We start from the raw sequence: 10,782 nt of genomic DNA, 5'->3' as shown, positions 1-10,782 counted from the left end.
ATAGTTAAACCTTTTGTTCTCCGAACTAAATCAAAATTAATTTGGTTTCCAAGAAGGCCTTATTGTGCGGACGTCGCTGTATAAGAAACAAATACAATTTCCTCTTAATTTCCGCCCCTGATCTTATCAGGGTGTAAGGAGAGTCTTAGCATTCAACGGAACTTCCTCCCGCGAGTTTGGCAGGGTTTTATTGGAGTTTAAAATGCCTAGCTATAGCTGGCAACTGGCAAAGGAAAGGAAGTTAGAAACTCGTACTCTTGATAATTCTAACACCTAAGCCGCGCAGTATTGAAATGAGCCTCCATGGACTCAGTAGGTACTTGAATCAAATAAAGTAAGGTAAGAAGTACCATAGAGAAAAAAATACATAGAGTGCTCACTCCATACATCAGTTCAGACTATTAATTTCGGTGTCTACATCTAGCATCGAGTAGCGGAACTATCAGTACTGCTACTTGACAATAGATGTATCAACAAGTAGCAGTGCTGATAGTTCCGCTACTCGATGCTAGATGCTAATAGTCTTTTTGGTACTAAAACTGATGTATGGAGTGAGCACTCTATGTATTTTTTTCTCTATGGAAGTACCTATTCGCTATGTGCACGACTCGTGCTGCCCTCATTTTGTCGGACTTTCTACGTTAAATCTTATGGAGTAAAATTAGTTCAAGCGGCTGCCGCAAGTGTTTTACAAGGGGGCAAAGTTGTTGTTTAACCGCTCGTGCTAATATTGATAACCGAGCAAGCGAAAGATTCCAGAATTGAACCATGAGCGTAGCGAGTGGTTCGAAAAATTGAATCTTGAGCGTTGCGAGGGTTTCAAAGCACGAGGGTTAAACAAAATTTGCCCCCGAGTGAAACACAAAATTTTTCACCACACCAATCCGAAGCAAATATGAAATGTAAAATATCAAACAAAATCAAACCAAATCAAATCCAAATGAATGTTATTAAATATTTATCATCCAAAATCATCATTTAAAAGTCAATTCTACCAGAAAACATAAGAAAAAAACTCAAAATTTGCATTTGATTACTTTGCAACTGCAACTTCGCTATCGGTTCTTGAAGTGCAAAGTAAGCCTTTCCGAGCTGGTGTGGTGAAAAATTGGTTTTACCATAGAGTAATAATGAAGCTTTTCAGAACCATTTAACGTTAATTAAATAAATTTAAAACTATTATCTAAAGCATTAAACACGTTGAAAGCTTAATTTTACGCACGATTTACTTAATTTACTGGTTTGTATTATATTCAATGGCATATTAGTTAATGTCGTTTTGTAACTGGATATAAAGATTAATAATCTCTGTAGAAGGGAAAGAAAATGATAGCAATTAAATATTCAAGTACAAATCCAATCAGGGAAGTCTCGTACTGTTATTACGCGTAACACAAATCACATGCCTGAAATATTCGCCATCAAACATTCATGGCTACTGCAATTCACCTCTAGAATTCTCACGCCAATTTTCATTATATTTGATCGGACAATTCATTCATTCGACAGGTTCAAACAGTATTAGACTTATCTTTGGAAGCCATCCAACGTTCAAAAATGTCTATAGAGGGATATAAACGAATTAGAAATAAAAAACCATCGCGTTTTTCTCTTCAGAACATGCTAAGATGCCTTGAAAACCCTGAACACCCTTCGGCGGGTCCATATCTCAGCTTTATAAACCTCACGGGAAACTGGCATCCGAACATGGAATTAAAATCCACCCGTTTTAAACAGATGGTATATTACATTACCATGACCTTTTTCTTTAGTCAGTATTTAAAGTGTGTGATCGGCTTAAGTCTAAGTGCTCTCCTTTTCCTTCTACAAACCGCCCCTTTTCACATGGGCACACCTAAGGCCATCTATTTCCGAAAGGACCATCATCTCTGGGAGAAACTGATCGACTATATGTCACGCACAGAGCTGCGACAGCTCTCTGATGAAGATGAAGAAGTTATCGACGTCATGGACGAGTATATTACGAGGAGTAGAAGAGTCATTTACCCATTTTGGTTTATGGTTATCTGTTGCAACATAAGTTTATTCACTGATCCGTACCAGAAAAATCAAATTGTGGAGAACGGAACAGATATTTACGTACCGCTTTTCCAATTTTACGTTCCTTTCAACCAAGATTTTCCGCCAGGATACTATTATTCTATGGTTCTTCAGACAATTCTAGGTAATATAATGAGTTCTTACGTCATCTCTTGGGACTCGATGGTGATATCTACGTTCATATTTTTCGCCGGTCAGCTCAAGATTTCTCGCGTCTTTTGTACCAAAGTTATAGACCCTGAGAGCAAAGAACGAAGTCACGAGAACATTATTAAATGTCACCGTTTCCACACGTCACTCATCGAGTAAGATATCATTTTATTAAACAAGCTTATTCATAGCAGTGGAGATATTTTTCTACTTTTTGCTTGCCGCTCTTGCTGTGCTGTGTGGTATACGCTAGGCACAGACAAGACATCCTCTAGACTGAGCATAGTAACGCTACCCCCTCTGCCACTATATATGGTAGTTTTACTCTATCTTCGAGTCAAAGTGTCAGAATCCCGTGCCGTGATTGGTCCGTGTCTTTGAACGAATCAACGGACCAATCACGGCACGGGATTCGCTCACCTCGTCCCCCCGCACCCCCGTATTTTTGGCAGCATCGGTTTCATGAAATAATTGCTCTAAACTCCGTCTAGAGGATTCCTAGTCTATGACGCTAGGTCATTATGACCAATAGGTTAATTAAAGTAAAAGTAGCCATGATGAAGTTGCTATAGAAATGACAAAATCCGTACCTAATTTTACCTTGTCTCCGTCGCATCTATTTGCAGGCACCAGAAGTTATTCCAAAAATTGATATCACCCGTAATGTTCATATACATTATTGTGGTATCTATAAACCTAGGATCCTGCATCATAGAAATCTCAAATGTAAGTGCCTATAATCATAATCGTAATCGTTTGTGTAATTCTTAATGTGTGCACACTTGCACAGTCACATTTGTGCAAAAAAATAGTGGACTCTCGCTATTCACATTGTCTTCGCTATAAATAAGGGTTTTATGGTAATTTCGATTCGACATAAATATCGATGTCTAAGAAAGCGATTAGGCCGATTAGGGGCTATTCATAAATTACGTCATTTCAAATTAGGGGGGGACTGGACATCGGATGATGGTAGTAAGACGTAGGAGGAAACGGGGTCATTCGAAGCATGATTTTTGGATGATTTTAGGAGGGGGGGGGGGGGGTCAAAAATCGATGACGTAATTTATGGACAGCCCCTTAGCCATAGAAAATGTAACTAAAAAAAACAGTGAAACTTATTCATTCCAAACACAAATGGAATAGGTATAATAATGATAATTAAATTAAATTTGTCATTTCAGGCGTCAGGCGATTTACCTGCAATGATGGCGGCCATGCTATTCGTATTTGGCATTATAGTCCAACTTTTGGTATTCTATTGGTTCAGCAATGAAGTTACAGTAGAGGTTAGTATAATAAATAGTTCTTGCTGTGTATCGCTACAAGTGTTAGGTGACCCAAGCCGAAACACACACCGGCGCCTACAATTACCTACTGCGGAAGACCTCCCCTAACCGGTGTATGTATACTATTACTTATTCTGAGGGCCTACCGCGAACCACGTTGGACGTGTTGCCTCCCTGTCACACTTACGTACGAATTTACAAGTGCGATAGAGAGGCAACACTTCGAACGTGGTTCGCGGTAGGCCCTCTGTGCCGGTGTTCTAAGCGCGCGCGCAGCGTCGACACGGCGCGCCGCCACGTACCTACGCGATACACGGCCGTCGTGAACGCTGCCACAGAATAAATATGTAATAGTACTACGGTCTACGCTGCTCGCTGCTGCTGTTTAGTGCTTGAGAAAGGAGACCTAGGCTCAGTAGGCTCTCCGAAACATGTCGCGCGAGTGACTTAAAATGAGTCTAAATCTAAACCATAAATTATTCAATGTTAGTATGTCTCACAACAGTTTAAATTCGATATGTAGGTATGACTGTTTCCAGAGCTGACAAGACAAGACTTAAAAAAACCGTTAATCGTTATTTTTTAAGACTTTATTTATTACAGAGTTTATCAGTTAGCTCCGGTATATTCGAAAGCAAATGGATAACCATGGATGCGAAAATACAAAAGGAAATAATTTTGCTGCAACACACCACGTCCAAACGGCTTTGTTTCAAAGCTGGACCATGTAATGAAATGTCTCTCAACACCTTTATTGCAGTAAGTACCTAGTGAATCCTTGAATTATACCGGGAAGTAGGTACCTACCTATTTCAATTGAAACTTTAGTCATATTTACGTCCAGGCTAGAGGTGCCACGAATATTCGGCTAATACCCAGTCATCGATATGTAGGTATAATCTTCACATGTTATACCTAAAATTAAATGTCTTTGATAACGAAATAGTTATTTGTACAACAAGTGATCAAAGTTTGATATTTCTTCGAGTGCTTATTTGAGTCCCGTGCAAGCGAAAGATTCTATAATAGATTCACGAGCGTAGCGAGTGAATCTAATTTAGAATCTTGAGCGTAGTAAGGGACTCAAAAGCGCACGAGATGTAAATAACTTTGATCTCGTGTAGTACACAACATTTTTCACCTCAGCGCAGTGAGAACATACCTATTAGACAACTTGAAAAATGTAATCCTTCTTCATCACTTAATACCTGCACTCATGTTTTCTTAAGATATACAAACAATTAAGTTTAATTACCGCAATGGAACACAAAAACAAAACGTAATAATAAATTCCAGTAAAATAATATAGAAATAACAAACATTAACTGACACTTCAATCGCCAACTTTGACAACAAAAAAAATCTTTGTAGGATACGGTCCGAATTGCGGATACGTACTATTTGTCAACTATGGTAGAAATTCTTAAAAGTAAAATAATTAATTTTGCGTGATGATCTGTGTATTTTTTGAGTTCGTTATTTTAATTGTACAATAAAATACCTAAAATATAGTATTTTATCAGTTTTTATGAAATCTTAAACTTTATTTTTATTTATTAATTATTAAGAATTCATACTCGTACGTGGTTTGGAACGATGCGGTCTGAAGTTTTTCGGGGGTCTATTATAAACCGTGAATATACTGTTGAATGTCGTTTTAACTTATTTTTTTTGTCTGTTTCTTTTTGCTAACAGTGTAAAAGGGACAGAGATAATAGAACCCAAGTATTTCGAACTTTTATTAGACCCCGCATGTTGAAATGACATTTGACTATAAAGGTCACTTGAATGTCATTTTGTCTCACTCAGTGAGCAAAATCGCATTTTGCTCACTGTTTTTAAGAATCAAAGTACCCTTGTTCGAGCTGCTGAGGTGAAAATATTATTTTGTATTGTTAATAGCAAATGATTGTGCTTTTTCTTCCAAACATCGTGAGGAAACCGGACTAATCCCAATAAGGTTTAGTTTACCCTCTGGGTTGGAAGGTCTGACTGCAGTCGCTTGCATAAAAACTGTAAGTGCCTACGCCAATTCTTGGGATCAGTTGCCAAGCGGACCCCAGGCTCCCATGAGCCGTGGCAACATGCCGGGCCGGGCAACGCAAGGAAGATGATGAGTGCTTTCTCTTCCAAGTTATGTAAATGTGAAGTTATATTATAAAGGACTTATAATTTATTGTTTCAGATCCTAAAAACCAGCTACAGTTTCTTTACCCTGCTGAAAGAAACAAAGTAGAAGCCCAAGCCCAATTCAAAATCTACACATCCACACATCAAAATCTACACATCCACACAAAATTACCTACATTACTTACTGTTACGGTTCACCACTTTGATCACCATTAGAAAACTGAATAGCACGTAGAATAATTATTTCGTTAAGTATTTAATAGCAGAAGTCCATGGCCACTTTGTGAATGAATTCTATTCTCTCGCTGTACCTAAAAATAAAGTTGTCTGGCATATCACATATTAACAGTAGGTACTTACGCAATAGGAAAAACATGAACAAACACAAAACGTGATCTAAACATAAAGCTTGTATCGAATAACAATAAAATTGTCTAATTTAGTACTAAAAGTAAGTCCCTATTTTGGTAAGGTCCCTCCTCTAGGAGTCCCTGAGTACAATCCGGGCAATCCCAGAGGGAACTAATGGCCAAAGTTGATAATGAAATAATAATAAAATTTACCTCTGAAAAGTCTTACCAGGCATTTAAAATTCAAAACATATTTATGCAATTAGGTCGGACCTTAGGGGCCGTCTTTCAGAATGGTTTAGGAGGGATTTAATAATGAAATTATTAACGACGAATTGATAGAATTAACTCTGATCAATAAAGGTTCGCTCCTTTCAGTTGTTTGTAATGTTGGTAATTTTGGTACCCTTTTTCTAATCCATCAGCAATTTATCAGTATTTTTTATAGAACAGTTGCAGCGCTCCCGGCTTAAGAAGAAGTTATTTAAAAAAATTGCCGCGGCCTTAGACCTAACCTACCACAAATGATTAAGATCTTCGAAACGGTTTGAAATATCGAGCTGTATTCGATTTTAGCTGTAAGACGTACGACCGTCCGTTTTACCTTTTATTAATACAAATAATAAACGTCGCAGTCTCATTATAGTTTTCTATTCAAAATAAAGAAAGTTCTAGGATTTTCCATTGCAGATTGCGTATTTGAATTAAGTATATCACCAAAATAATCCACTACTGATTAAATAGATCAACATGATCAACTGTGCTATGTTTAATTAAGAATGAAGCCGAATCTCTAGTAGATTCTGCCGTTTTAAACTAGGGCTAGGGCTAAAATTTACAGCGTTTTGGGTTTTGTATAAAAAGATTATCTTAAGTCTTAACACATCCCATACTAACTTAATGTATGAATCTGTTTATGGCCCCTGAACATAAGTAGGTAAAAAGACAAAAATATAGACAAAAACTGGAGACCATAGCCACCATAGGCAATAATTACTTATGATAAACTGAATTTATTTAGTAAACGGGGATATTTCGACGTTAAAATCAAGATTGTGTGGGATGTACCTTGAGAAAATCTACTTTAGGTAGTACTTGTATTAAGACACGTCGTGCAAAATTGAGTTTATTCGATGTGATATATATTATTTTAGGTATCTAGATGTCTCAGCAAGGTCACGTTCGTAAGACGCCACGCATGCCCAAATCCAAATCTACCGGATTACTGCAAGTGTGTCCAATGGTAGTCTTAAGAGCGCTGCTCGGTCTGAGCTTTCAAACTATTTGTGCAGGCTTAACATATAAAGCTGTGTAAGTGTTTAGTGTGATGTACCCATACCCACCTATAATACAGTCGCTATCACTAGTACCTATCAATACATCGGAGCAGCCAAGGTGTTCATAAATAGGTACCTGCATGAACATACCTCTACTGCATGGAGATCTCAGTCATTTATAAAGGACAAAATGGTTTTTAACTGAAACTGTTTAATTCCCATACAAGTGTTTTTCTGGCTGGCTGGCTAAACGTCAAATTTGCTCTTCGTATTTAAATACGGAAAATAAATTAGTATAATGTAGAAATAAAGAAAATATTGTGATAAATGGAAGCATCATATTGTAATTAAAGTGGACAAGTGTTATTATAAGTTTTCATGTAACATAGGAAGCAAAATATTGACGACAAAAAACAAGGCAACTGTCAACGAATGTAACGTTTAAAATTTAAACTTGCACCGCATTTGCCTGTATTTCTACGAGGATATTTACAGATGAGTATTGTTTTCATAATTTATAAGCCTAGTTTTAATTTATTTATCCAGAATTACTAGTTGCCATACTTCCATTTGTGTTACCTTTAGATGTTTTGAGGAGCACTTTGTTTGTAATATACTTAACAGGATTTTAACATATCAAAATATCGTAATTCCTTATTAAATCACCTTAAAAACAATTAAATCTTACCCTGTGGTGATCAGTTAACTTGTACGACAGTGAATAATAAAGTTTATTGTATGAAATCTTACATAGAAAATCAAATCAGTGGATTCATGTTTACATTATTCTAGTCACTATATTCTGTTAAAAGCATTGTAATTCATTCATTTCTCTGGCTCAGATATCTCACATTATGAATATGTTTACAGCAAAAACCACTAAAATGACTACACGCAGAGATGTCCTGGTGGCCAAAGTGCAACAACTACAGAAAGATCTCAAAGAAGCCAATGAGTTGAATAAAAAACTCCTTCAAGAACAGGAAGAGAGTGAACAGCAATTTGAGAGTGTTGTTCGAACAAATACTACTCTCAAAACTCAGCTTGCAAATCAGGATGTCGAATTTGAAGACATGCAAGGGCAGCGGGATGAACTTCAGGTTGCCGTTGACAGATTCCAACAATGCCAGGAGATACACGAGCGGGCATTGCAACGCATTCAGGACCTGGAACAGCAGCTGGAGGAGTCGGAAGCAAAAAATACATGCAAGTATTGCGCAGGCCAGTCCGGACCTCCCGACAATAATTTAAGTATTTTTGCTGAACTTAATAGTTTTGAAGTAGATTTAGTTATTGACAGCACATCAATGTTAGGAACTGTAGGTTCGACAAGTTCTGTGCCGATAGAGGGCAGGAGTGATGATAACAAAATTACACTGAACGGATCCAAGAAAATTAAAAATTATTTAAAACTAAGTAGATTCATAAAGAGATCAAAACTTTTACTAAAACGCCATAAGTCTGTATTCAAGGCACTGCAATCTAAATGTAATAGTGTCGCCTTATGCGATGAACTTCTACGCTGTCAATATCAACTAGACCAGACAGTAGAAGAATTGAATTACCGCTCCGATGAATTAAGAAAATTAGAATCAAAGTTAAAAGATCTCAATAATAGAGACGAGCTATCAAGTAAAGCATTACAGGAATACATAGCCTTTATGAATAATGTTCTAGAACCGGGCAGCGGCTACCCTCTGCGCATGGAGTCGCCGCGGCCCCCGCCACGCCCCGCCGCGCCGGAGTCGCCCGCGCTGCGCGCCGTCCTGGCCGCGCCGGGCTCGCCCGCGCTGCGCGCCCTGTTCGCGTCGCGCGCCTCCCTCGCGCCCGAGCCGCGCCGCGACCCCGAGCCTGCCCCCAGCCTCGTGGACCCGGCGCCTCGGCCCCCACTATCACCATCGAGCCTCGTCGAGCTAGCTCCATCGCAGCCGGGCCTTGGCGAGCCGGCTCCATCGCTGCCGGGCCTCGTCGAGCCGGCTCCATCACCGCCGAGCCTCGTCCAGCTGGCTCTATCGCTGCTGACCTACGTCGAGCCTGCTCCACCGCCGCCTCGCCTCCCCTCGCCGGCACCATCGCCGCAGAGCTTTGTTGAGCTGGCTCAATCGCCGCCTCGCCTCGCCTCGCCGGCAGCCTCGCCGCCGCGCCCACGTATCCCCGCGCGCACCGCCCTGTACTCGGACGAGTGGGGCGCCGGCCTGGGCGCGCTGCTGGTGGAGCGCTTGTCGCGGGGCGTCATCAACAACTGTCACCCGGGGGCCTCCGTCGATCGTCTGGTCGATTGTATTGCCGCGGGCGAGTTTGACCGCGACTCGACGCTTGTAGTTTTCGTAGGGAATAGTGTCGACTGTACTAAGCGAGATATCTTAAAATTATCCGCTACGCTCTCGGCGATTGACCGGGCCGGGGTTGCAAAAATAATTATCTGTGCGCTCCCATATAGAATGTCGAGCGAGGTCAATAAGAGGGTATTTCGTTACAATTCTTTGTTGTATAACCTTTCCTTGTACAGTAGTACGATTTCGTATTTTGATACGAATAAATTTGTAGACGATTTTGTTATGCCCCATAAAAGAACCTACCTCCCGAGAAGATGTCTAGCACGGTGTGCTAATCTGTTAGCATATAATATTGAAGACCCCGTCGTGGCTAGCCCGGCGTCTAGTAGCCTTAAGTCGCCTAATAATATTGTACGCCTTGGTAGTGTAGGTTTTGAGATGGAGCCGCCTGGTGATATGAATTTAAACTAACCGCTCCGACAACGTGTGCACCAGCCGGCTCCGTTCCTATTGATCGCTACGATGCTAGTATGATTAGTAAAACCAATTTATTGAACTTGGTTCACCAAAATATCCAAGGATTTACCTGTAAGGAACTCGAAATTGATCTGTTTTTACAGTCCACGAATGTTGACATTCTCTGTGTAACTGAGCACTGGCTTAAAGGTCATGAATTTATGTTTAACTTCAATAATCATAGTATAGTAAGTTCTTTTTTTAGGAGATCCTGTAACCGCGGCGGGTCATTGATAATGGTTAAACATAATTTAAAAAGTAAGGAGCGTAGAGACATTGTTGACATGTCTGTGGAACGCCATATAGAACTTTCCTGTGTTGAGTTGGAACAATTTATAATTATATGCGTGTACAGACCCCCATCGGCAGACTATAATTTATTCGAATCGGTCATAGATGAAGTGCTTATTGCTGTTTTTAGAAGTCAGAAAATTATAATTGTATGTGGTGATTTTAACATTAATTTGCTAGAAAACTCGCCATTGTGTGAAAGGTTACTAAATACTTTTAAGTCCTTCAATTTAGTCAATCTATTTTGTGAACCTACTAGAATCACAGCAACCAGTGCTACATGTATAGATAACATCTTCAGTAACCAGGATGCGATTTGTAAAGCTGTTATAAACACCCTAAGTTCTGACCACTGTGGAGTAAAAGCCTCTTTCAGCGGGAAAATTGAGGAAATTCCACAAGACACTATGTGCAGAACGATTTCCGAAAGGCGTTTGGAGTT

The 10,782-nt window shown here is 39.6% G+C and overlaps 1 protein-coding gene across 1 annotated transcript; it reads left to right on the top strand.

Moving 5' to 3' along the window:
- Positions 1 to 1,300: 1,300 nt before the first annotated feature.
- Positions 1,301 to 5,765, top strand: LOC134650499 (odorant receptor 49b-like). The gene is made up of 5 exons (XM_063505455.1): positions 1,301 to 2,366; positions 2,838 to 2,937; positions 3,396 to 3,500; positions 4,104 to 4,259; positions 5,686 to 5,765. Exons 1-5 carry the CDS (start codon positions 1,558 to 1,560, stop codon positions 5,734 to 5,736), a joined length of 1,221 nt encoding a protein of 406 aa, XP_063361525.1. The 5' UTR covers positions 1,301 to 1,557; the 3' UTR covers positions 5,737 to 5,765.
- Positions 5,766 to 10,782: the final 5,017 nt, after the last annotated feature.

The sequence above is a fragment of the Cydia amplana genome, chromosome 8, assembly GCF_948474715.1.
Source record: "Cydia amplana chromosome 8, ilCydAmpl1.1, whole genome shotgun sequence".
Classification (NCBI taxonomy): Eukaryota; Metazoa; Arthropoda; class Insecta; order Lepidoptera; family Tortricidae; genus Cydia; species Cydia amplana.
This window is presented reverse-complemented; position numbering and strand designations above follow the sequence as displayed.

Coding starts and splice junctions, on each gene's coding strand:
- LOC134650499 (XM_063505455.1), top strand. CDS start 1,558: ATGTCTATAGAGGGATATAAACGAATTAGAAATAAAAAACCATCGCGT. Junction 2,938..3,395: donor GCATCATAGAAATCTCAAAT/GTAAGTGCCTAT, acceptor TTGTCATTTCAG/GCGTCAGGCGATTTACCTGC. Junction 3,501..4,103: donor GCAATGAAGTTACAGTAGAG/GTTAGTATAATA, acceptor TATTTATTACAG/AGTTTATCAGTTAGCTCCGG.